Raw genomic sequence first — 27,197 nt, 5'->3', positions numbered from 1 at the left:
TCAAAACTGTTTGTTTTTGCAGGATTATTGCCTTGCTTATTAGCTCTGTGTGTGTCCGCTTAGGGCGATATCGTGTCGTGCGCGGGCACGCACATCCACGTGTGGAGTATCAACGGCAGCCCCATTGCCAGCGCCAACACTTTCACCGGACGTAGCCAGAACATCGCGTGCTGCTGCGTGTCCGAAATGAATGAGTGGGACACGCATAACGTCATCGTCACGGGACATTCGGACGGTGTTGTCAGGGTAAAGATATTAACCCCTCTTTATAAGGGACTCATTGGTTGCCATTAGAGCCTAGTTCGGGCCTAAAAAATCCAGCCCGACCCGACACGGCCCGCTGGTATTGAGGCCCGACCCGGCCCGAGCTCGATCACTTAACTAGATTTGCAGGCCCGAGCCCGAAAAACCCGATTTTTTTTTTTTTTTTTTTTTTGAGTGACGCGGAAAAAACGCAGCAGCAGCAATTTATTTTCATTTCTTCGAGTTGGCAGAAAAAAACGCAAGTTTTCTTAATGTTTAAATAATCTACATATTTTTTTGAGAATTATCAAAGCATTCTCACAACGAAATAACGCTGGGAAAGTTTGTTAAACATATTTCTGAGTGTGTGGGATATTGTTCTCACATGGACGCGCCTCTCTGACAAGGAAATGAAAATGAGGGCGGCGCCTCGGCCGTGCGCAAACGTACAGCGGGAGGACAAGAATAAAAAGCGGCCGGCGCCACGGCGTTCGTGCACACGCACAAGCAAAAGCGCAATACAGAGAGCCTGCTCTCCATTTTTTTTTTTTTTTTTTTTTTTTTTTTTTTTTTTTTTGAGTGACGCGGAAAAAACGCAGCAGCAGCAATTTATTTTCATTTCTTCGAGTTGGCAGAAAAAAACGCAAGTTTTCTTAATGTTTAAATAATCTACATATTTTTTTGAGAATTATCAAAGCATTCACACAACGAAATAATGCTGGGAAAGTTTGTTAAACATATTTCTGAGTGTGTGGGATATTGTTCTCACATGGACGCGCCTCTCTGACAAGGAAATGAAAATGAGGGCGGCGCCTCGGCCGTGCGCAAACGTATAGCGGGAGGACAAGAATAAAAAGCGGCCGGCGCCACGGCGTTCGTGCACATGCACAAGCAGAAGCGCAATACAGAGACCCTGCTCTCCAATTTTTTTTTTTTTTTTTAAATAATTTATTGGTCCGGCATGGCGGCCCGACCCGAACTGACCCGAACGTGAATGCTTAAAATGTGGCGGGTCGGTTTGGGTTCGGGCACAAAATCTAACCTCTAGTTGCCATTGACGGAGCGAGCACTCCAATCTATTACGACTGCGATTATTTGCTGCATTTAATGCCCAAGTCTAATTGTGGCTTACATGACCCAAAGGGGGATATCAGATCTTAATGGCATTGTTTTTTTAGATTACCAAAAGTAGTCACTTGCCCTCTAAATGGTTAATTGATAGATTAATAACGATTAATTACAAATAATAGTGTTGGATTAAGAAGCTAATGTGCGATTGATCTTCCCTTACTGTTCATGACACTGGTAAGAATCATGATGAAGAAGGCAGATTGAGCTCTATGTTGTTTTTGTAGTTTTGGAGAATGGAGTTCCTACAAGTCCCTGAAACCCCTGCTCCTGAACCTGTGGAGCCCGACGTTCCCGACTGCTGCGGAGATGATAAACTCGGTGAGTCAAAAATAATTATGTTAAAAAGAAAAATGGAAGCGTTCAAATCCTGAATAGTGCAATTTTCTCTCTGGACCTCCAGAGGGTGGTGATGAGGACAGCAGTGAATCAGATGGAGAAGAAGGAGGAGTAGCGGGAAATGGTCTGAATCAGGAGCCCAAAGCGCCGCGCAGTTCGTCTAGTCAGCCAGGCAGCGGTGTGCACAGACCCAGAGGTGACACCTGCCATAAAGCTCTTTTTTGCATTTCGCTACTATTCTACACGACAGAGTAGTTGGGGCAAACAAAGAAAGAAAAAAAATAAGAATATGTTATGAAAGTCATAGTATTAGTACAAGAAAAAAAAGTTGTACTGTTAGTACAAGAATGATCCTTAATACCCCTCCAAGGGTGTGCACAATATAGATGACAAAGCTTTGACACTAAAGTACAACTGTCAAATTTCTCCCCCGTAGGTCCATCGTCACGAGCCGGTGCCTCTTGGTCGATGGACAGCGGCTCGGACGACTCCCACCGCTGGTCGGATAGTCTGAGCATCGACGAGAAGGACGGCTTTGTGTTTGTCAACTACTCGGAGGGTCAACATAAGGTTGCGCACCCCCATCACGCGCACCCACATGGCCTCAGCAACACCACAACTCAGCTGCTGCACCCACCCGCCATGGAGGCACGCGCCTTCAACCAGCTCAGGGCAGGTGGGTGTCGTCATAGATAACAGGTGTCCAACTCAAGGCACCGAGGGCCAGATCCGGCCCGCCACATGATTTTTTGTGGACCACAAAAGTAAATTATGCATCAACTTCATGTTTCACGGTAAAATTTGATTTAAATCAAATTTCTGTAGTCTTCAATGCCTTATCAAAGACTACAGAAATAATAATATCTGTTTATTTCCTTTTTAAAAACAAAAAAATTAAATGGGTGTGAATAGACTTCATAATGTATTGAGGGGACACGGGGCTGATAAATAGGGGGCCTGCATTTTTGGTGAGGCCGTCAAAGCTGACCGAGTGGAATCACAGACAAAGAGCTTTTTTCATTGAAAATTCTTGTGATTAAATTCTTAAATTCCCAAATTCTTTATAGATATGGACGTAAAACAGTCTCGATTCTTGGTTAAAAGCAAAAAAAAAAAAAAAATCCTGCAGTTATGGTTTATTTTACGTAAATATGTCTAAGTGCAATGTTAGTCTGTTAGTGAATGTAGCTAGCGGCCGCCTGATGTAAACAGAGCTTTTCCAGTGAAAATTCTTGTGAATAAATCTTAAATCTCCGAAATCTTCATAGATATGGACGTAAAACGGTCTCGATTCTTGGTTAAGAGCAAAAAAAAAAAAAAAAAGTGCAGTTAGCATTTATTTTACATAAATATTGCGAACTATGATGCCAATGCAGTAGCATCTAGTTCCGCCCATTGATTTTTTTCACAATGTTTTAAAATGCATGCATGGTACAAAAAATATAATAATTATCTTGAATCCTCAAACAAATCCCTCCTTAGACAATCTTTCCTGTCTGTATGCGGTACAGCTTTCATACTTTTTTCACACTAAATCCGGCCTTAGATCGCTATGTGCGTGATTGTGAATAGCTCCTCTTTATGTGGGCGGCCCCCTACTTGAATGCAAGGCACAGTTAATGACCGATCTGAGCCGTCAATACATTATGAAGTCTATGGGGTGTGCAACATTTTAAGATTGTGCAACCCCTTCAACACCAGTCTAAGTTAGCTTGTCATTTAGTTTCGTCACTTCGGAAACCTTGTTTTTAGCTCAAATGTCACAGAACGGCATCTCTCCAAATCGTGTAACGCACCCATTTAATGTGAAAGGGTGCGCTTGCTTACCGCTAACGTGTGTCAGCAGGCTACCGGTGGGAGCGACAGCTGGTATTCCGCAGTAAACTCACCATGCACACGGCGTTCGACCGCAAGGACAACGCGCACCCCGCTGAGATCACTGCCCTCGCCATCTCCAAGTGAGACCCCATTTTATCTCGCCGTTGTAGTGCACTGAATTGTCTTACTAGCGAGGAATACGACGCTAACCTTTGTCTTTGGTGCCCTGCCAGAGACCACAGCAAGATATTGGTGGGCGACGGACGGGGACGTGTCTTCAGCTGGTCTGTGAGTGACCAACCCGGACGCTCGGCCGCCGACCACTGGGTGAAGGACGAGGTGGTGGACAGCTGTTCGGGTTGCGCCGTCCGATTCTCCCTCACCGAGAGACGCCACCACTGCCGGAATTGTGGACAACTGTTTTGTCAGAAGTAAGTCCAACTGCAAACACACTCCATTCAAAATTTTCATGCTTTAGGCGCTCCCTCCTCTGCTTGGAAACATGACTTTATTATAAGTTTAGGTCATTTCCGGTGGCGTGGGAAGTGGTTTGCTGAGGGTGCTGCAGCACCCCCTGATGTTGGGTAGGGTTTTTTTTGTTTTCGTTAAAAATAAATCAATCAATAATACCTATTGAAAAAATTGCGTATTTATCTTTGAGGATTAAATATATATGTTGGAAAAAAAAAAGGTTTTTGTTTGACACCTTGCCTGCTACTAGGTCACGTTGGATAAGGCGCTATTGGAACGGAAAAGTTAACTGTTGACAGAGGAGGCGTTAATGTGGCGCAAAAACGAATTAGCAATTTTTTTCTTTACAAAAACTGCGAAATTTTCTAAAATTCAATTTGAGGTCACAAACGAAGATGATTATGATAGTTTATAATAGTGCCCACGAGGAAAATTTAGCTGCAGATTTAGACAGTGGAGAACTTCAAATAGTTTGTGTTGTAGCCACAATGTTGTTTGCGGTTGCTGTTTAGCTGTCGCTTTGCAGAGCGCTGTTGGATATTCGTGTGCAATACGTATGTTTGAGTGTTGTGAAAAGTGGGTATTTAACCGAAGCTCATTGGACCTTTTAGTTTTCTAATGTGTTTGGGTGTCGTTGCACCGTCTAGCTGTAGGGATTTGCTTGTACAAAATCTCCAACAGACACTGTAGGTAAAATAGTACGCTGTGTTTGTAGTAGCCTAGTAGTGGTACGTCAACTATCCAGCATGCGTGTGTACTGCCATTGTGCACGCCATGTATGGAGAAAAAGAGTGAGCATGACAGATTTGGACCGAAACAACTGTTTTTGGATGGGAAAAACAAAATAAGATCCTTACCAACCCCTGTTGTGACTTCCAGGGCCCCTGCACATTTTCACCAAAAAAAGACAATTACATGTACCCGCTTGCAGTTGTACTACAAGCGTGAGTTCCTGTGTGTACTTGAGCTTACTTTTACTACAAGTAGAGGTGTGCGAAATTTCCGATTCTTAGATTATTCGCGATTCGGCTGTGCAAGATTCGAGAACGATTCACAAACATCCAAATTCCGATGATTGAAATATGTCAAGTAAGGGTGTAACGGACCGGTACATGTATTTGTATTGAACCGTTTCGGTACGTGGTACAGGGACGTACCGAACGAGTTTCTGACAGAATGTAAAGTGCTGTCAAATTTAGCGTGTTAACGGGCGGTAATTAATTTTTTGAATTAATCACGTTAAAATATTTGACACATTTAACGCAAGTGCGGAATGCCCGCTCATGCTTCCCATAATCCCACTGTTACGTCCCACGGACGGCTGCTAAGAGCGTAACATAAAACGAGCCACGTACACAAGTTGCAAGTGGACACAAATTTATTCACACAAGTTGACCTCGCAATGAACAAAATATACAAAATGCGGAAGAAGCTGGCTTCAGTGTAAGCCCAGGCCAAAACAACAAACAAAATGAAACTACACTTGAACCCCACCCGCTAAGTAAACCCTGATCGTAAAAAAGAAAAAACAATACAGCCACTAGCCTGGCTTCTACACTAAACAAAACGGGTTGAACGAAAACGGCAGTTTACCTCTACTGCTGCGGTGCTCTTATTTACAGTGGTGAACAAAAATGATCCAACAACGAATAAACACAAAATACCTCACCGAAAAAGTGGGAGTGTAACAAAATAGCGATCAAATGCACAGGTGAATGAATGGCGCGCAAACAGCTGGCGAGGAGGTACGCGGCACGTATGCTGTCAAATGCGAAGTTGCGAACTCTGAGTGTTGACTGTAAAATGACGAGTGGTCAGATGACTTTTGTTAACGCTGCCTTTACTTGGTTAACAAGACTCAGGCACAATACAACACACGCGGGTATGCAAGCTCAAACAACGGCCTAATAGTATTACCCAGAGGTGTATTACGGTGTATCGCATTAGCTGCCGTAAAGCATGTGTCGTTATTGCCGCAAATGTAAACAAAGCGCTGCATAATGGATACATGTCAGACAGCGGCTAGTTCGGGTGGCCCGTCAGCGGCGGTGACGTCATCTGCCCGTCCGGCGTCAATCAGAGTACGCCACGTTGGGAGGGTAGGCAGCCAGCTGCCGGACGCGGCGATCAGATGACTAACAGTCTCAAAAAAGATAACAATTAAACGGCCAGGGCCGTCACACCACTCAAAAGTGCAGTGAGCAGCGTGGGTAACGGTTAAACATGGAAGATGGTTGGCCCTCTGGGTGGGGAATTCAATTTAAAAAAGAATATAGATGGAACAACTCTTCACTTCAGTGTTGCAACTGTTCAATTTTGCACATTAGATATTTATTTTAAAGAAAGTCTTAGCCAAAGTTATTTTTATTTTGTTTTTCAAAATATCTACATTTCAGAATATTGTATTTTCTATTTTTGAGCAGAATTCTAGTTTTGTGTAGGCTAATGTTCCTATTGTTGAAAACACAAAAGTGTGTAATAAACAACTAGCACATTTATATTTTGCATTTTGTTTTCTTACTGTACCGAAAATGAACCGAACCGTGACCTCAAAACCGAGGTACGTACCGAACCGAGATTTTTGTGTACCGTTACACCCCTAATGTCAAGTAAAGCGGAACTAAAACACAGTCAGCGCGATTTTCAGGACGCAATGAGGAATGGACCGCATTGCGTCCCGAGAGTAAACATCATGCTTGTCATTACCCGGCTAACGACAATTCTCAACTCACGGCTCCGGCTCAACTCACACCGCTACATTAAAAAAAATATATATATACTTGACAGAACTAGATACAAAATGACAGACTCAATGGCGTTAGCAGCACATGTATTGAAAACTAGATGCGAAATGACAGACTTGCCGGCGTTGGTAAACAGCCGCCATCTTAACGCAGGAGACTTCTCTAGAAGGCTCTGTTGTAGCGAATTTAATTAACTTTTTATCTGAAATACTCCTAAATCGGCAAAATCTTAACTTGAAACTATCTTTAAAACAGTTTTAAAACTTTCACGTCTAAAGTAGACAGAAGGGAAATTATGGAATAATGGGAGCAATTTTAACAACTTTAACGCTTGATTCACAACATTAAATTAATTAAATGTAGTTTAAAGTTGCTGATACAGAATGGGGACTTTAATATTTGATTTACTGTTTTGAACTGTTAACTTGATACTGAAATAGTCGTTTATTTAAGCCTGAGAGCCTTTTTGTACAATTTTTGTAACTAATGTACGAAACATTGAAAGCAGCTAATAACTTGGGGGGGGGGGGGGGGGTTGTGGGTGTCATCAATAATCGATTTATAATCGAATCGTTGCCTCTGAATCATAATCGATTTGTTAGGTGCCCAAAGATTCCCACCTCTAACTACAAGCGTGTATACTTGTGTGCAGTTGTACTGCAAGCGCGTGTTCCAGCGTGTACGTGTACTACAAGCGTGTGTACTTACGCGTAGTTGTACTACAAGCACGTGTACCGACGTGTAGTTGTACTGTGAGCGCGTGTTCCTGCGTGTACTTGTACTGCAAGCATGTGTATTTACGCATAGTTGTACTACAAGCGCGTGTACTGGCGGGTAGTTGTACTACAAGTGCGTGTACCTGCGTGCAGTTATACTATTAAGCGAGTGTTCCTGCGCGTAGTTGTACTACAAGCACGTGTACTGGCGGGTAGTTGTACTACAAGTGCGTGTACCTGCGTGCAGTTATACTATTAAGCGTGTGTTCCTGCGCGTAGTTGTACTACAAGCGCGTGTATACCTGCGTGTAGTTTTACTACAAGCGCATGTTCCTGCGTGTACTTGTGCTACAAGTGCATGTACCAGTGTGTAATTGTACTACAAGCGCATGTTCCTGCGTGTACTTGTGCTACAAGTGCATGTACAAGTGTGTAATTGTACTACAAGCGCGTGTACGTTCGTGTACTTGTACTACAAGCGCGCATACTTGCGTGTTGTTGTACTACAAGTGTGCGTGCTTGCGCGTAGTTGCACTAAAAGCATGTCTACTCAAACATAGTTGTACTAAAAGCATGTGTACTGGCGCGTAGTTGTACTAAAAGAGTGTGTACCTGCTTGTAGTTGTACTACGAGCACGTGTACCTGCGTGGAGTTGTGCTATGAGCGCGTGTACCTGCGTTTAGTTGTGCTACGAGCGCGTGTACCTGCATGAAATTGTGCTACGAGCGCGTGTAACTGCGTGTAGTTGTGCTACGAGCACGTGTACGTTTATGTACTTGTACTACGAGCGCGTGTATGTTTGTGTACTTGTACCACGAGTGCGCGTATGTTCGTGTACTAGTACTACGAGCGTGCGTACTTTCGTGTAGGTGTACTACAAGTGTGCGCGCTTGCGCGTAGTTGTACTTCAAGCGCGCGCTTTTGCGTAGTTGTACTACAAGCGCGCGCTTGTGCGTAGTTGTACTACAAGCGCTTGTACTTGCATTTAGTTGTACTACAAGCGCGTGTTCCTCCGTGTAGTTGTACTACAAGCGCGTGTACCTCGGTGTAGTTGTACTACAAGCGCGAGTACCTGCGTTTAGTTGTACTACAAGCGCGGGTACTTGTACTACAGGCGCGTGTACTCACGTATACCTGTGCTACAAGTGCATGTGCTTGTACGACAGGTGCGTGTACTTGCATGTGCTTGTACAACAGGTGGGTGGGTGTACTTGCGTGTGCTTGTACTACAAGCGCATATACTTGCGTGCACATGTACTACAAGCGCATGTACTTGCGTGTACTACAGGTGCGTTTACTTGTAGTACCAGAGTGTGTACCTGTACCACATGTCTACCGACCAGCACAGCAACGTTAGATTTGCCTGGCATGGCCAGACTGTTCTCCCTGTATTTTTCAAACACTGTGAGAATAGTCTGGGACCCAGCCCATTAACGGCCTCTCGAGAAACAACAAAATCAACTGTCCAATCAGATTTGTTTATTTGCGTGACGTGTTCTTAACGAGGAACGTCACTCTTCCGCGTCGGAAGTCGTCTCCACAACAACACAGATGGCGAACAAGAGAGCCGAGAATATGTTCCATTCCACGGTAAAATCAGTTTTAAATGACCAAAAACACATCGACACAAGTCATTGACAACAGTCTGTCTCGTGCTAGCCATGTTGAACAAACTCCGCTCTCCTCGTATGTTTACTTCCGCGCGCAAGTCCCTCGTTGCTTTACTAACATCACGTCCGCCCGTCGCTGATTGGTCCACTCCGCTGTCTGTTTGCTGTGGCTTGCTCCGCCCTGGAAATTTTATCCGGTGAATGGTGGCCAGACTCAATAGCTGGAACAGCAGTGAGTCTGGTGTACCAGGCTAAAGTTACATGGGTAACCAAATCCAGAAATTTTCTAGTTTCTTATCGAAATGCATCATTGGTATGATAACGCGGCTTGATTCTGCATTTTGATTCGCTTATCTGGCAGCCTAAAGGGGAAGGAAGGGCATGTTGTGCGCTTCAATATTTCATCCTGGTTGCAGTACCATTTTTGGCCACCACATATTGCTCCTTTAAGGAAAAAAACTCTTAAGGAATTAATTGATTTCTGTATAGCGCTTGTCAGCTGCTACTGTATTTGCAGGTGCAGTCGCTTCCAGTCGGAGATCAAGCGTTTGAAGATCTCATCTCCGGTGCGTGTGTGTCACAACTGCTACTGCAACCTTCAGCACGAGCGCACGGCCAACGACGAACACAAAACTTGAGCGCCCCCGCCAAACTCCCCGAGGTGTGTTTATAGTGTACATACATGTAACCACAGCCTTTTTAACTCTCAGATTTAAAAAAAAAAAAAAAAAAAAAAAAAAGGTCCAATGTAACATAGCGGCTAGCAGGTGGATATCAAAGAGAAATGAATGTCACTCATGAATTTTGTCACTCGTTATGCAACAGTTCCTTTTTTTTCCCACCCCTTTTGTTGAATTAAGTTGCTGCTTCCTGAAGAGACTGGAGAGGGATGATGTTGAAATATCATATCTTATTTCTGAAAATAACTTTATTCATAATGTTTGCTCAGTCTTGAGTTTGTGTACAGGATTTTCTATCAAAAGGGACTCTTCTTGTATGTAAGTGTCAGTTTTTTTTTTTTAAATATAACATTTGTTGACAGCTGTGATTATCGTCATCATCATAATGATCTTGTTAATTAATCATGACAAAAAACATGTTCGAGATATCATTTGGATTGCAAAAAGCAGGAATGTAAACGCATTAAAACACAGTGGTTATTATGTATATGCATTTTTTTTGTGCGATTTGAACCTGGTTGCAGCCACAAATGAAGGAAAATCAATAAAAAGAACAGGAGTGCTGTTTTATCCCAAAATGATGGTATTTTTTCTTCTGAATAAAAAAAATATTCTAAAATGATGGTTCAAGCTATTTGGAACTGGTGAATGCAAATTTAACATCAAGTTAATTACTCCTCACCACTATTTGGCACGACATTGTGAGACTAGTTCGAATGTGAAAACCATATTTTAATGTGAAATCTATCATGTTAAAATGTTAGTTGAAATGTGAAATTTACCACGTTTTTAAGTGAAAATTACAGTGGTATGAAAAAGTATCTGATTCTTTTGGAATTTCTCACATTTCTGCATAAAATCACCATCAAATGTTATCTGACCTATGTCAAAATCACACAGATGAAAAAACAGTGTCTGCTTTAACTAAAACCACCCAAACTTTTATAGGTTTTCATATATTAATGGGGATAGTACGCAAAGAATGACAGAAGGAGGAAAAATAAGTAAGAGAACCATCACATTTAATATTTTGTGGCCCCCCGTTTGGCAGCAATAACTTCAACCAGATGCTTCCTGTAGCGGCAGATCAGTCTGGCACATCGATCAGGACTAATCTTGACCCATTCTTCTCTACAAAACTGCTACAGTACAATCAGATTCCTGGGATGAATCACTGTCTTTAGGTCATGCCACAGCATCTCAATGGGGTTCAAGTCTGGACTTCAACTTGGCCACTTCAGAACGTGTATTTTGTTCTACTGAAACCATTCTGAAGTTGATTTACTTCCACAAACGTACAAAAATATAAACCGCTTATTTTTTTATTTAGAAATGGGTTGTTTAACAGTGGTATCGCAGAAACTCTTGTAACGATTATTGTTGTATCGCCATATCGTGTGATAATCATGAGCCTCATATTGCAAATCATATGGTATCGTGAAGTCAGGATGGTTTTGTCCCCTTTCCCAGCTTTATACAAGTCAACAAGTCGCAGGTCTTCAGACAGCTCTTTTGACCAAACCGTATTGCACTTCAGACAATGCTTCTCATCAAGACATTTCTTACCAGGTGTGTGTTTTATAGTGGGCAGGGCAGCTTTAAACCACTCATCAGTGATTAGACACACACCAGAATTAAACTGTTTGATAAAAATGAGTTTCAAATGCTCTTTAAGTCTCCTCAGGGAAGGGGTTCACTTACTCATTTTTCCCCCTTCTGTCATTGTCTGCATACTATCCTCGTTCAAATATGAAAACTTATAAATGTTCAGGATGTTTCAGTTAAAGCAGACACTGTTTTTTCGTCTGTGTGATTTTGACAAAGATCAGCTCACATTTGATGGTGATTTTATGCACAAATGTGAGAAATTCCAAAAGGTTCAGATACTTGTTCATACCACTGTATCATGTTAAAACAATACAATCATGTGACTTTTCATATGAACTCTTTCCGTGCCATTGACGGCACAGTCAAAATCGATTGGACGTCTATCGCCGTCAATGGCACGGAAAGAGTTCAACTTGAAGTGAATGTCTCTAAGCTGAGAGTTTATTCATGAAATATATACAAATAGTGTCTCCTTTCGTTCAGAAATGGAATTTGTAAAATAATATTATGTCTTTAAATGTGAATTTATAACATCCGAACATATTAACAATATTAATATTGTTTCTGTGTGGGAGACTCTTTTGTAATACTTTTTTATGTTCATATCAAACTTAAGATTTTGGAGGCCAAAAGACAAAATGGCTGCGACCAGGTTCACAGGTGGTTACGGCCATTGTTGATGATGTCACCGTGTTGGGTGTTGGCGCGTCCTTGTCAATCATCTGTGTACAAAAGAGCATTTCTTTAGTTGACTTTGAGTTTTTATATTAAAATGTTCACATAGTCACGGACAACATTTCACCTGTAAAAAGTATTTATGCAATGATGGCTGCTTTTACATAGTTTTTTTTTTTTTTTTTTTTTTAATTGTTGCATGACGTCAGCGGATTGACGCCGCATCAACAACAAGATTTTCTTCTTCTTGTCGCCATTGTCGTTGTTTTTTTGTGCGTTTCTGTCGCGTTTTCAAGGAAAACACACTTTTTTTGTGGGCTGGGCCCAACACTCGTCACTCAAGAGGACACGAAATTGTGAAAAAATCAAATACGTGTGCGGATTGCGCGTGGGATCTACTATTAAATGACTTTGCGAGTATCTGCTGTGCAATCTGTGCTACATGAATGTTTCTTCTTCCTCGTGTGTTTGTGTTCACACGCCACAAACCATGTTGTAAAAAAAAAAGAACAAATCTTACACCCTTGTCATGGAAACAAGATGTTACAATAATGCAATAGAGCTTACTTATTCTTTAGCCTTTCAATAAATAATTGCTGTTTACCACCAAATTTTTGGCATTTCTTTTTTTCAAGAAAAAACAGTAGATGTCTATTCATAAATTAGCAATGGTTTAACTCATTAACTGCCAGTTCAGGTCACAGATAATGTGTTGTGGTCGTTAAAAAAAGAGGAAATTTGATACTAAAAGCACGTATTGACAGCAATAGACGTCTAATCCATTTCAATTGACAGAGTCCTAGTTAAAATGGATTGGACGACTATTGCCGTCAATAAAAGCTGAAGAGTTAAACTGTGTAAGGTCACAAAACAAAAGTGTGGCTTTTGTGTATTTATTTATTTGAATTAATTAAACAGTTAAAATCGCAGTTGGAAAAATAACCGACCTCATTTTCATTTACCGTACGTTTAGAATACAATCCATTCATTAATTAATTCAGGGCGGGACATCCGTTGTAAACACAGACTCAAAACAATAAAAACGGGCTGACATTTAAAATGGTAAAATATCAGTTCTTCTCAAATAGTGCAAAGCCGGAAGCGGCGCATGTGACCTCCGGGAACATACTTTTTTGCTGTACTAGAATAAAGTGTAATTGCACATTGACACAGTAGGTTTGTGTAGTATTTTTTAACCAAACAAGAGCACACAGCAAAGATTACTGGAGATATGAAGAGCTAAGATGAGGAAATATGACAAAGCGTATGTAGTTTTCGGCTTTGACTTTTGATACAGTGGGAGACGAGGAAAGACCAGTCTGTTTACTGTGTCGAAAAATGTTTGCAGCGAACAGCAGGAAGCCAAATCAATTAAGACATCACTTAAAGACATTACACCCCAATCACATTGATAAGCCGCTGATTTTTTTTTCAGCGAAAATGTGCCAAATCTGGCCAGCCATCATTTGTCACTGTTACTTCAGTAAACCAGCGAGCACTGTTAGCATCATATAGAGTGACATACAGTGGGGGAAATAAGTATTTAGTCAACCACCAATTGTGCAAGTTCTCCTACTTAAAAAGATTAGAGAGGCCTGTAATTGTCAACGTGGGTAAACCTCAACCATGAGAGACAGAATGTGGAAAAAAAAACAAAAACACATTGTTTGATTTGTAAAGAATTTATTTCCAAATTAGAGTGGAAAAAAAGTATTTGGTCACCTACAAACAAGCAAGATTTCTGGCTGTCAAAGAGGGCTAACTTCTTCTAGCGAGGTCTCACGAGGCTCCACTAATGGCACCTGTTTTAACTCATAACCCAGGTATAAAAGACACCTGTCCACAAGCTCAGTCAGTCACACTCCAAACTCCACTATTGCCAAGACCAAAGAGCTGTCTAAGGACACCAGAGACAAAATTGTAGACCTGCACCAGGCTGGGAAGATTGAATCTGCAATTGGTAAAACGCTTGGTGTAAAGAAATCAACTGTGGGAGCAATTATTTGAAAATGGAAGACATACAAGACCACTAATAATCTACCTCGATCTGGGGCTCCATGCAAGATCTCACCCCGTGGCGTAAAAATGATAACAAGAACGGTGAGCAAAAATCCCAGAACCACACGGGGGGACCTTTTGAATGACCTACAGAGAGCTGGGACCACAGTAACAAAGGCTACTATCAGTAACACAATGCGCCGCCAGGGACTCAAATCCTGCACTGCAAGATGTGTCCCCCTGCTGAAGAAAGTACACGTCCAGGCCCGTCTGCGGTTCGCTTGAGACCATTTGGATGATCCAGAAGAGGACTGGGAGAATGTGTTATGGTCAGATGAAACCAAAATATAACTTTTTGGTAGAAACACAGGTTCTCGTGTTTGGAGGAGAAAGAATATGTTGTGGTTCTGATTGAGCAGGGGACCCAAGCGCAGAGATGACAGGCAAAACTGGCAGTGACAACACTTTATTGGCAGGTTTGGCAGAAGGTGTTGAAATAGTCAGGTGAGTCTTTGCGATAGATGAGCAGACGGGCAAGCAGGTGTTCAGGCAGGCAAGTATCACAGGATCTAGGGAATAAAAGAAAAATTAGCTTAATAGTATTTTTCAGGTCTTTTGACTGAGGCTTGAGTCACCAACTCTTTGAGCTGAGTTGTTGATCTGGCGATGAGGTGAGGCCAGGCACTGGTTTAAGTAGGCTGTTAACGACGATCACCTGCACCTGGTCCCAGGCTCACCCATCTGTCCAAACCTGCAATCAAGACACGCACCCACACACACACACACACACACAAAGGAGGAGCAGGGCTCAGGAGGCAGGATTCCTAACAGAATACTGAATTGCATCCGAAGAACACCATACCCACTGTGAAGCATGGGGGTGGAAACATCATGCTTTGGGGCTGTGTTTCTGCAAAGGGACCAGGACGACTGATCTGTGTAAAGGAAAGAATGAATGGAGCCATGTATCGAGAGATTTTGAGTGAAAATGTACTTCCATCAGCAAGGGCATTGAAGATGAGACGTAGCTGGGTCTTTCAGCATGACAGTGATCCCAAACACACAGCCAGGGCAACAAAGGAGTGGCTTTGTAAGAAGCATTTCAAGGTCCTGGAGTGACCTAGCCAGTCTCCAGATCTCAACCCCATAGAAAATCTGTGGAGGGAGTTGAAAGTCCGTGTTGCCCAACGACAGCCCCAAAACATCACTGCTCTAGAGGAGATCTGCATGGAGGAATGGGCCAAAATACCAGCAACAGTGTGTGAAAAGCTTGTGAAGAGTTACAGAAAACGTTTGGCCTCCGTTATTGCCAACAAAGGGTACATAACAAAGTATTGAGATGAACTTTTGGTATTGCCCAAATACTTATTTTCGGCCTTGATTTGCAAATAAATTCTTCAAAAATCAAACAATGTGATTTTCAGTTTTTTTCCCCCACATTCTGTCTCTCATGGTTGAGGTTTACCCATGTTGACAATTACAGGCCTCTCTGATATTTTCAAGTGGGAGAACTTGCACAATTAGTGGTTGACTAAATACTGATTTGCCCCACTGTACCAAGTTTCTCAGTGCAAAATACACCATAGCGAAGGAGCTGATACTGCCTGCAGCAAAAATAAAAACCGTCCCACTGTCCAATGACACTGTCGTTTTTGTCGTATTATTTGTTTTTTTTCCAGTCAAATTGTTTGGCATATTGTCCTCATGAGTTAATGTTGCTAATCAATTTGAATGTATTAGTATTTAGTGATTTTATTTTTCAGTATCAAACAGTCAAAACATGTACCTTGAGTGTATTTCAACAGTTTGGGTGTGTCTTCTCTGTTACAAACAAAACAATATTAATAAAATTATACTTTATTGTAAGTTGATCTATATTACCGTAATTTTTGGACTATAAGCCACTTCATTTTCCCACTTTTTGAATCCTGCGCCTTATAGTCCAGTGCGTCTAGTTTGGGGATTTTCATGGGATAATATATTTTGTTGTAAATATCCCATAATACAATGTGGCCAGCTGCGGCTTATAGTCCGGTGCAGCTTATCTATGAACAAATGCCGTTTTCTTGTCAAATTTGGTGGGTGGCAGTTTATAGTCCGAAAATTACAGTACTTTTTCACTTTATTATAAAAAAGACACAATATTATTCTGAAGTGTACTAGTAATAATAATAATTTTATAGATAAATGATACTATTTACAGTGGCGGAAGAGAGTTGGAGGGCACGAAACGTTTCAGTCTTCCCCGAGCGTAAAAGAAAATAAATGAGACTAACCCTTGAGTTGTTAGAAGTATTTCCCAAAAATATTTGTTTGATTAATGAATACAATTATAAATTAATAATATGCTCCGAAAGAAAAAAAATAGCTTTTAGAGAGTTATTCATTTTTTGTCGCCCATTCAGAATGTATTGGACTTCTCCGGCCGTCAGTGGCAACTTTATCACTAACTTTATCACGTTATTAATGTTGTATTAATGCCTTGCGTGACAGCAACAACCTGTCCAAAGGAGACATTTGGCTCATTCAGGAGTTTTGGACTGTGGTTGCTAGGTGACGTCAGAAAGCGTCGCGCGCATGCGTACACGTTATCTGCAGTGTCAACTGCAGCAAACGCGCGTCAAATACACGCTTTGGGTCCCAATGCAGAAGCGAATGTAGTTTTGACCACCAAATTAATGGTCCGGCATGAGCATGATTATACGCCAACTTTATTTTGAAAGTCCCAATTTAGGAAGTACTTTCCCCGCAGTGACACGGTATTGACAACCGGACGGGACGGTGGACTGCGGTGATAAACACAAACACGCAGTCCGAGTCCAGTGACAGCGGGGACGTCAGTGGAGCTTTTCGGAGCATCTCTCTCTTGCTCCCAGCGGCCTTTGACGCGTGAAAACCCAGGGACACGTTGAGGTTTGAAGAGCCGTTCAAGGAGACTCGTCGCCAGAGCGGGCAAGCGAGCGTGCGAGCGGCCGTCCTTGCGAGGCTCGTCTCCCGGGCTCCCCTCACCTCTCCTCGGGGGACGGCTTATCGAACGTCCCGTTGGCGACATGACCGAGCTCCGGCAGCGAGGAGGCGGCGGCGATGGCAAGGGCGTTGGGGAGGACCCGGACAGCAATGACAACCTGAGCGACAAGGTAGACAAAATAAAATAAAGCAGCTTCCTTGTCGGCCGAACCAGTTGGTCGAGGTTGTGAAGCCAAATAGAACCGAGGCGGGAGGCTAATGATTAGCCTGTTAGCGAGCTAAGTGGCTAATCCCTACGCGGGTCTAAAAATAACCTCCCTCGCTTTGATTCAATGTTTACAACACAAACGCTTTCTTATTTAAATGGGCAGAAATTCTTATACTAACACGTTTGACGCCATTTAGTCATAAAATTAAATCATTTAATTAACTAGAAAGTTATTTTATTAAAAAAAAAAAGTTGTCGGTGCATTTCGAAACAATAACAAGGGAGTAAAATCTGAAACTTTGTTTGAATAAATAAATAAATAAATAAATAAAATAAAACTATATCCTCATTTTAACCACAGCAGGTATACATACCTATAGTAAGTAACTAAACTGTATTTAGACAGCGTCTTTATCAGAGTCACAAGGCGCTTCACATATTCAAAATCACACATTCACACACTAACAGTGCGATTAAGGTTCAGTGCCTTGTTCAAGGGCACTTCGACATTGGGCAGTCGTGGCCAGGAATTGAACCGCTCCCCCATCGGTCCCAGGCAAGGTTGTAGGATTGTTGTTAACATTGGTTGGGACGATATAACAGCATTACTTGCATGTACTTCTACACTTTTTGCTGGGGACGGGACATTAATAAAACCAAACAGATTGGGCGAAAGAGGGTCAGGATTACATTTCTCACGAATATGAACCCAATTAATTGATAGACTAAATGATCAATGCAAAATTAATGTGTATTGGTTCAGGCGATACACCGTTAGATTCAAACCTTTGATTTCAAAAATTTAAAGAAAAAATTCCGGAAAAATGTCTGGATTTATCAGCAAATTTAAATGGCACATAAATTATCTTAACATACACAATAAATACAAACTTGTTTGTAATCTCTTGACTATCCAGGAATGCATAAAATAAACATTTGTCTTAAGACCACTCAGTTAAAATTGTTATTTTCATGGGAGAAAGTCATTTTTCAAAATGGGGGAATTCCCTCTTGCTTCATATAAAGCAGGGGTCCCCAACCTTTTTTTTTTTTTTTGCACCACGGACCGGTGTTATTTGGGTCTTTTTTTTTTCACGGACCGGTGTTCTGACAAATTTTGCAACCCATCAGAAATTGCAACGAAGCGGTTCTGCGCATGCGCGTAACGGAAATCATAGCCGCAAAATGCGCAAATGCAGCGATTCCAAAGTGAACACTACAAACTTTGTTGAAAGAAAGGAATATTAACTTACGTTTGATCATGGAAGGACTTGTAGAAAGGTTCTCCACAGATACATCCTGCCATGTTAGCTGCATACAACAACTGCACACCGCTCTCACTATTAACGACTTCGCCTTGTCGTTAAGCATTAATTAAGAAGCTCGCTTCACAAAGCTACAATGTTGGAAATTGTAGCAAGGTTTTCAATGCTCTCGTAGCGATTTCAGTATATTCCAGAATGACTTTAATCCAGAAACTCGTAGAGTTGTTGTCTCACATATACATTTAATAAGGTCGCCGTCATTTACAAGTTGATCCACCTGTTGCACAGACATGCTCGAATCTCTCGGTTTATTCACAAACGGGTCACGAATCCACTCCTTCGCAGTTCGTGGGTCTTGGAGGTTGAAGGCTCCTCAGGTGCCCTTTTCGCCGTAAAAATATCTCCAAAGACGTCTGTTTTCCAGTCATCTTCGCTTGTGTGGGGGCTAATTATTTCCGGGAACAAATGTGCTGCGCCTGCGGCTTAGTAATACATTATTATCGAAGAAAAGCGCACATAGATATGTTATATACACAAACAAGATGTACTGCTAGCAGTCCAATCAATGGATTTCTATGACGACATTCTAATCTATCCCGTAGTATTATATCTAGAGTAGACAGGGATATTGGTGTGTTAAGCAGGGGCATAGGGTTAATTTGGGCAGAATGCGGTCGTTATTAAATTATTATTTCTGTGCGGCCCGGTAGCGGTCCGCGGCCCGGCAGATGGGGACCCCTGATATAAAGGACAAAGGTGGGAGGGGGGGACTACTTAACCTATACACTACATGTTAGGCTACATTGTCATTCGCCACAAGAGTAATACATTGTTTTAAATAGTCTTTAATCTTCTTCGCTCTAATTTTCATTTCTAAAGTGCATCATTGGGTTGAGCAATTATGGAAAAAATCTAAATCGGGATTCATTTAACTTTTTCCTCAGTTATGATTAATGTATGATTACCTGAAAAAATGTTTGCATAGGCTGCAATAAATAATGTAGAAAATAAATACATCTTAATTAATAAATAAATGCACTAATGGGCATTTGGTTTCAAAAGTGTAAAGTCACAACATGTTCTAGCCTTCTGTCCTTCTAAACCAGGCCATTTATAAGAAGAAAAGCAGCAGTATGGGTTTTTGGCTGTCAACACATTCATGTGAAACACTCTCTCTAAGCAGCTTCTTGCTCAAGTTTTTCTGGTTCTATAGTCTCCAGCAGAGTTCACTACATTTCTCACAGTTTAATTAACGTTAACAGTAGAAAACGCACACAGGAGGACTTCTGACTTCTCTCTAAGCAGCTTTCTACTCCAGTTTTGTATGTTAGCAAGTTCACACAGTTTAATGTTATGCTAAATCTGATGCAGGTCGGACTTTCAATAGCAAAATTAGTGATGTTTTCCTCACCTCGCGTCTTTTTACATTACTTAAAGTGGCTGCTGTTCTGCTGGCCGAAAAAAAACTTCTAATATCCCTCCTCTTCGAAGGGGCCGGAGGAGGCGGCAGCGTGTCATCGATATATATAATTCTGGCTGGGCCTTGTGAGTGTGAGTGTGTGTGTGGGAGTGGGAGTGGGTGTCAAGTCATCGGCCAATCAAATATGTATTTGAGGGGGGAAAAAATGGACTGACACATTCAGCAAGTGAAAAGGGGGTAAATGTATGTCTGAAAATAATGACAATAATTCACTTAATAATAGTTGGGTCAATTCTATCCTTAAAACATATGGGCAATCTAATTACCAATTTAACTGAAGTCATTATACAATGCAAATAAGGTTCCCGTATGGCGGGAAACACTCAGGTGGTTTGTAGTATGGCTCTGAGAACCTCAATTGGCCAAATTTCAAAATTGTCCTATATGCATGTGTGATACATCATTGGAAAGCTTAAAATCTCGATTTTCTGAGGGATGAAAAATTCTTAACAGGAGGGCATTTTTTTGACACCTGAAAAGTAGGTCAAATCAAGTGACAACATTTCTTTGTTTCTCCTTTTAAAAAAAAAAAGGTTTTAGGCACCCATCCTAGTACATACCAGTAATAAAGAACAAACACTTCAAGTAACATTTTGTACCAGAAACTTTATTATATCCATTTCGTAAAGGTGATTTCCCACTCCTTGTCATTTCATACTCATCACGTGAAAAGACACATTGGCTTGTATGAAAAAGAGATGTAACCGTGCCATGCTTCTCGGACAGATACTTAACCATGTCCTTGGCGTTGCGGAAGTTTTTTCCAGAGTGCACGGCGCTCAGAGAAAGCCAATCACTCCATCACTCTCCCGTTTGCCGTGCTCAGAGCCATAGAAGCGACGTTGAGACTTGTGGGGCATCATTTTCAAGTCATCACATGTTGATTTATTCTGATGAATGGAAGTGGAATAGAAATGATGAATAACGACATAAACAAAAAAGACTCTCCATAACACACTAATGAAGTCTGATAAAAAAAAAACCTAATTCGTACTGAGTCGCAACAGCATCACTCCACATTGTCACTGTCATTTTTGTGCTCATCCTTGACAGGCTCTGTGTTTCAAACTCGTTGACCGCCTTGTGGTCGCGTTTGATGTCATCTGTTATAAAGATGTGGGCCTCCCTGACCACACTGTCCACCCTATATACCCTACCCACCGACGTCACAAAACCACGTGCTCGCTGTATGGTTCCGCCCACTTGTCTCTGTATTAGCATTGGTTTCAATTGATCGAGGAATTTAAAATGCATTTCATGGAAGACCCGGTGCTTTCTGATGCCGTAAACTCACTGGATGTGTTGCATAAAAGGCGTTATGTGGAAAGCTTCGTTCTATACAGTCGCCAGATCCATATTTGATGCCTAAATCGATGATTTTTGACCGGCTGCCTTCGCCATCTCTGCCTGACCCTGATATTTACAACTATCTTGTCCACACAAAATCAGCCTATTCTCACGAAAGTTTGAAAAACTTTAACAGCTTGGAGGCTTCAGTGTTTCCCACAGGATTTTAGGAGACTGTGGTGGGAGGGTCTCTGACCATAGGATTTTTTGAAACTGTGGTGGTGGGCTGCATCGGAGTCGGACAGCCACACCATGTCATGCCACGGCGAATTTTTTTTTTTTTTTTTTTCTTTTTTTTTTTCCCCCAAGAAGAACCATAACAACGATATATTTGAAATATTTTATTAGCTAGGCTAATGTTATAGCTCTCAGCTACGGTACATGTATGTAAAATGCGTTGCTGAGTACAGCTACGTTACCCTATGTAATAATGCGACTTTTTTCTCGTAGCAATAGTACGACTTACATCTCGTAGTGACTCAGGGTTGGCAAACTGTTGAAAAGAGCCATATTTGACCCCCCCCCCCAAAAAAAAAAAAAAAACTGATACAGTATGTCTGGAGCAGCAAAAAATTAAAAGCCTTGTACAAGCCTTATAATTATCAATACTAGCTATATTAGCCTACTATAAAAATGACTAAGTTGGCTAGAAATACATAATTAGCCTTCATGATTAAATGTTTATTTTCCCTGCAGTGGATCCTATGGCGCACCACGTGACTACTCTGTTGTACGATGACACCACAAGTTTAACTTCATTACAATATTAATGAATTGAAAGAATGTTTGTATCATGTTTGTCCTCCTAGAAATCCTATTAAAACAAAAAATATATTTCCCTCCCCCATCTTTTTCCATTAAAAAAAAAAAAAAAAAAAAAAAAAAAAAAAAAAAAAGCTTCGAAGCAGCACTAAAGAGCCGCATGCGGCCCAAGAGCCGCGGGTTTCAGACCGCCGTCGTAGCCCTCCTTTTTTCTTTTTATTTGACCCTCATAAGTACTACATTACCACAACAATAACAGTCCTTCTGTCAACTGACCCATTTACGTGTAAAGAGTTTTTCTTGATTCGGTGAGAAGGTGAATAGTTTTTTCCCCGTTGTTCGTTAACTAAATTTCCACACAAACGCACATCGAGGTACCATTAACTTAGCAAGGAGAGGTAAGAGAGTCATTTTTCGAGTGTCCCAGAGCTCGCGAAATTGTGTGGGGGGGGGGGGGGGGGGGGCGCATTTATCCAACTTTCGTCAGCCATAATTGTCTGAAGTTGGCGTGCCGGTGTTGTGCCGAAAAATAGCCACTCCACGCGAAATGTCCCCCCGACGGGAGCGCCCACACGTCACTCGTACAAACAGCCTTTTCTTACCAATCGATGGACACGGAAACGACGTTCTTGTACCGTGAATATGTATCATTTTACTCTGCTTGAACTAATAAATACTTTACTGTGACCAACGCTCTGAAAATAGAGCAAGGCTTTATTTTGGGCCCCGCCTCTCCGCGCAAGTTCAATCAAAGTTTGCTTTCCGTCCAAGACGGCCGTCCACCGCTCACTTTCGCCGAAAAGTCCGATCGAAACTATTGTAATGCCCCGGATATGGGGAAGAAGGAGAGAAGTCTGTATTTGCTTACCCACTCGATTGTGGTAACAATAATAAAGAAAAACAATAACAAAATAACAGTGGGCTGCTACGACATGCGACCGCTGTCTCTCGCTATCTCGCTCGTTCTCCCATTCTTCCTACTCGTTCCCCTTGCGTCTCTTAAATAAATAAATAAATAAATAATATACTACTCTAAAATGCTGCTCTCGCTCGCGCGGGTAGTAGAGTGGAGTGGGCTACAGCTGTGTAATCGGCTGACTGACGCATCTGATTAGTATCTTTTTTTTTCCGGGGGGGGGGGGGGGCGCGCAAACGAGACTGTGGCGGGCCGCCACAGTCTCGTCCATTAGTGGGAAACACTGGGCTTATAAATGCTACATTGCTGGTTGGGTGAAACAGGCCCTCGTACACGAAAATTCGGCAGGAATCTTGTGCTCGGAAGGTGAGTTACGAAATTTTCAATTCAAAATCTTTTATTCTTGCTAACATCCACTGTCAAGTCTAATGTATTTCATGTCATTTGTCAATGGAGCTAGGGCTTTTAATGTTTATATGGTTTAGCGATAGCACTCTCACTACATACATACGTGTATGTTGTCGGCGATTAGCCTAGCAATGATCTTAATTGTGGTTGTCAGCCCAAAACCCTCTAAATATATATTAAATGCATCTTACCAGATATAAAATGACTACTACATAATCTGTGGTAATCGTTTGGAGCCCAGTTTTCTCGTCGAATTGCAGCAGCCCATCTCGCTCTCTCCTCTCCGTGTCTCTCGGAATCCGGTAGAACTTCAAGTCTCTCCGTCTATCTTCCCTGTTATTGCAACCGACCGCCACACACGCCTTCACCATTTTGATTATTAATTTTAACGAGCAGAAAAACACGCTGTAAATAGGAGGAATGTACAGTGCCTTGCAAAAGTATTCGGCCCCCTTGAATCTTGCAACCTTTCGCCACATTTCAGGCTTCAAACATAAAGATATGAAATTTAATTTTTTTGTCAAGAATCAACAACAAGTGGGACACAATCGTGAAGTGGAACAACATTTATTGGATAATTTAAACTTTTTTAACAAATAAAAAACTGAAAAGTGGGGCGTGCAATATTATTCGGCCCCTTTACTTTCAGTGCAGCAAACTCACTCCAGAAGTTCAGTGAGGATCTCTGAATGATCCAATGTTGTCCTAAATAACCGATGATGATAAATAGAATCCAAATGTGTGTAATCAAGTCTCCGTATAAATGCACCTGCTCTGATGTCTCAGGGTTCTGTTTAAAGTGCAGAGAGCATTATGAAAACCAAGGAACACACCAGGCAGGTCCGAGATACTGTTGTGGAGAAGTTTAAAGCCGGATTTGGATACAAAAAGATTTCCCAAGCTTTAAACATCTCAAGGAGCACTGTGCAAGCCATCATATTGAAATGGAAGGAGCATCAGACCACTGCAAATCTACCAAGACCCGGCCGTCCTTCCAAACTTTCTTCTCAAACAAGGAGAAAACTGATCAGAGATGCAGCCAAGAGGCCCATGATCACTCTGGATGAACTGCAGAGATCTACAGCTGAGGTGGGAGAGTCTGTCCATAGGACAACAATCAGTCGTACACTGCACAAAATTGGCCTTTATGGAAGAGTGGCAAGAAGAAAGCCATTTCTCAAAGATATCCATAAAAAGTCTCGTTTAAAGTTTGCCACAAGCCACCTGGGAGACACACCAAACATGTGGAAGAAGGTGCTCTGGTCAGATGAAACCAAAATTGAACTTTTTGGCCACAATGCAAAACATTATGTTTGGCGTAAAAGCAACACAGCTCATCACCCAGAACACACCATCCCCACTGTCAAACATGGTGGTGGCAGCAGCATGGTTTGGGCCTGCTTTTCTTCAGCAGGGACAGGGAAGATGGTTAAAATTGACGGGAAGATGGATGCAGCCAAATACAGGAACATTCTGGAAGAAAACCTGTTGGTATCTGCACAAGACCTGAGACTGGGACGGAGATTTATCTTCCAACAGGACAATGATTCAAAACATAAAGCCAAATCTACAATGGAATGGTTCAAAAATAAACGTATCCAGGTGTTAGAATGGCCAAGTCAAAGTCCAGACCTGAATCCAATCGAGAATCTGTGGAAAGAGCTGAAGACTGCTGTTCACAAACACTCTCCATCCAACCTCACTGAGCTCGAGCTGTTTTGCAAGGAAGAATGGGCAAGAATGTCAGTCTCTCGATGTGCAAAACTGATAGAAACATACCCCAAGCGACTTGCAGCTGTAATTGGAGCAAAAGGTGGCGCTACAAAGTATTAACGCAAGGGGGCCGAATAATATTGCACGCCACACTTTTCAGTTTTTTATTTGTTAAAAAAGTTTAAATTATCCAATAAATTTTGTTCCACTTCACGATTGTGTCCCACTTGTTGTTGATTCCTGACAAAAAATTAAAATTTTATATCTTTATGTTTGAAGCCTGAAATGTGGCGAAAGGTTGCAAGGTTCAAGGGGGCCGAATACTTTTGCAAGGCACTGTACGTAGCCGTAACAGGTCAACACGATGTGTTGACGGACAAGTGGGCGGCACCAGTCAGGAGAGCGGAGTTGTGACGTCACGTGGGTAGGGTCTATATCTAGATAATAGCATCCCTAAGCATCTCATATTTATCCGGATCATTCTGCTTCATTTCTCTACTCCACTGTGTAAATGTGGCATGATTACTTCTGAAAAGTAATGCAGCCAATCATGTGAACGTGAATGAAGAATTCCCAATAAAAAGATCGATTTATCTAGCCATCAATCTATTGTGTTTAGCCTCAAAGTTTAGGACCTAGGCTTTATAATTTATGCATCTAATGTACTATCTAATATATCAGTATCATTCCATAATAAGCAATACATACTTCAACACAGGTTGAAAATGGATAGGATGCTAATCAGTTAGCTTGCTATGTCCGTGCTCGCGTTGGACTGCAACGTACGTCTTTTTTTCGGCTCATGCTACATTTCCGGTACCTTGTTGCGTGATAAAGTGCGAGCAGAATTAAAGACACACTGATTTTAACTATTTATTATTGCATAATTACCTTGTTTCGATCCAAAAATTCCATGTAGCATGTATCACCGAGTGTAAAGACAGCTGTGAATGGGTACAACTGGGCTTTGTTTGGCTTTTATATCTTAAAAACGGTTATTTTGCCTGGAGCGCGAGATAAAAATCGTGGAAAAAACGAGTAATCGATTTTTCTTTCATTAAATATTTTCTCTTTTAAAAGTTTTTATTTTATTTTAATTCATTGGCTCGATTATTTATCAACTAAAATATTGGGAAAATGCGATAGTAGCAAAAATATCCAATAAAGCGATAGTTATAAAGCAGTGGCGCCTCCAGAAATTTTTCATTGGGGTGGCCAGATGGGGCCACTTAAAACCTTGGGGTGGGCACACCAAAACTAAAAGCCTTAATTTCAGGTTTTCATTATATTATTGCAGTAAAAAGGTCAGGGGAAAACTATCAGAAAGACTTAAGGACACGTGATGGGATGAAATGGCTAACTGATGCTACAACAATCTAACGATATACTAGCAAGCGGGGTGGCCAGTGGAGTGGCCAACAAATTTATATGGGGGGCCGTGGCCACCCCCTGGGGGCGCCACTGTTATAAGGTAGACATTCGTGACCTATTTACAGACGCAATTCTTTCATTGTGACGTGATTTGTTTAAAAGTTAAAAACACGCGAGTGAATTACTTTGTTGTTTTTCTTCTCTAAACTAAATAATAGACATTAATTAATGATTTTAAGCTAGAAAGAAGAAAATTCAAATAATAAATAAATAAATAAATAAATAAAAATGTAATTACTTACCTTGTTTTTACGGCTGGGTTGAAACAAAAGTGGTTGCGGTTTGTCCGTAAATGGGGGTCTCAGGGGTAAAACGGACAAATTAAAGACAATCCGCGGGCATATTGTGCGATGAAACTGCTATGAAACCATCTAGACATATTGTTCTATCACACACAACAAATCATTTGTCTTAAAATACAGTAGTTTATTTAAAACTGCTTTTTCAGCCTTATGCCACAGCTCTAATGTATTGTATTCACAGCGTATCTCTTGTGGTGGTTATTAAAAGAAGAAAATTTATACTAAAAACACCCATTGACGACTAGTCAAAATGGCTTTGATGTCTGTCGCCATCAGCCAAAAAAGTGCTGTACATAAAGATCAGAGCCAAATACTTTTTTAAACGCCGTTTATGAACTGGACGTCTATTGTTGTCAATGGCAGGTAA

The 27,197-nt window shown here is 41.5% G+C and overlaps 2 protein-coding genes across 2 annotated transcripts in view; both read left to right on the top strand.

Annotated features, from left to right (window-relative positions):
* wdfy3 (WD repeat and FYVE domain containing 3) overlaps positions 1 to 12,644 on the top strand; it is a 146,041-nt gene extending 133,397 nt beyond the window's left edge. Inside the window, exons 61-67 of the mRNA XM_057831026.1 lie at positions 64 to 246; positions 1,599 to 1,692; positions 1,775 to 1,906; positions 2,147 to 2,386; positions 3,557 to 3,668; positions 3,762 to 3,959; positions 9,588 to 12,644. Coding sequence (XP_057687009.1) covers positions 64 to 246; positions 1,599 to 1,692; positions 1,775 to 1,906; positions 2,147 to 2,386; positions 3,557 to 3,668; positions 3,762 to 3,959; positions 9,588 to 9,708 — 1,080 coding nt within the window. The 3' untranslated portion in view covers positions 9,709 to 12,644. The remainder of the gene's footprint in view (positions 1 to 63; positions 247 to 1,598; positions 1,693 to 1,774; positions 1,907 to 2,146; positions 2,387 to 3,556; positions 3,669 to 3,761; positions 3,960 to 9,587) is intronic.
* Positions 12,645 to 16,790: 4,146 nt separating this feature from the next.
* The window catches only part of cds1 (CDP-diacylglycerol synthase (phosphatidate cytidylyltransferase) 1), a 57,343-nt gene continuing 46,936 nt past the window's right edge, over positions 16,791 to 27,197 (top strand). The window contains exon 1 of the mRNA XM_057831252.1: positions 16,791 to 17,168. Coding sequence (XP_057687235.1) covers positions 17,082 to 17,168 — 87 coding nt within the window. The 5' untranslated portion in view covers positions 16,791 to 17,081. The remainder of the gene's footprint in view (positions 17,169 to 27,197) is intronic.

This window comes from Corythoichthys intestinalis, chromosome 3 (assembly GCF_030265065.1).
Source record: "Corythoichthys intestinalis isolate RoL2023-P3 chromosome 3, ASM3026506v1, whole genome shotgun sequence".
Lineage (NCBI taxonomy): Eukaryota > Metazoa > Chordata > Actinopteri > Syngnathiformes > Syngnathidae > Corythoichthys > Corythoichthys intestinalis.
The sequence above is the reverse complement of the archived record's forward strand: the minus strand, read 5'-3'. Positions and strand labels throughout refer to the sequence as shown.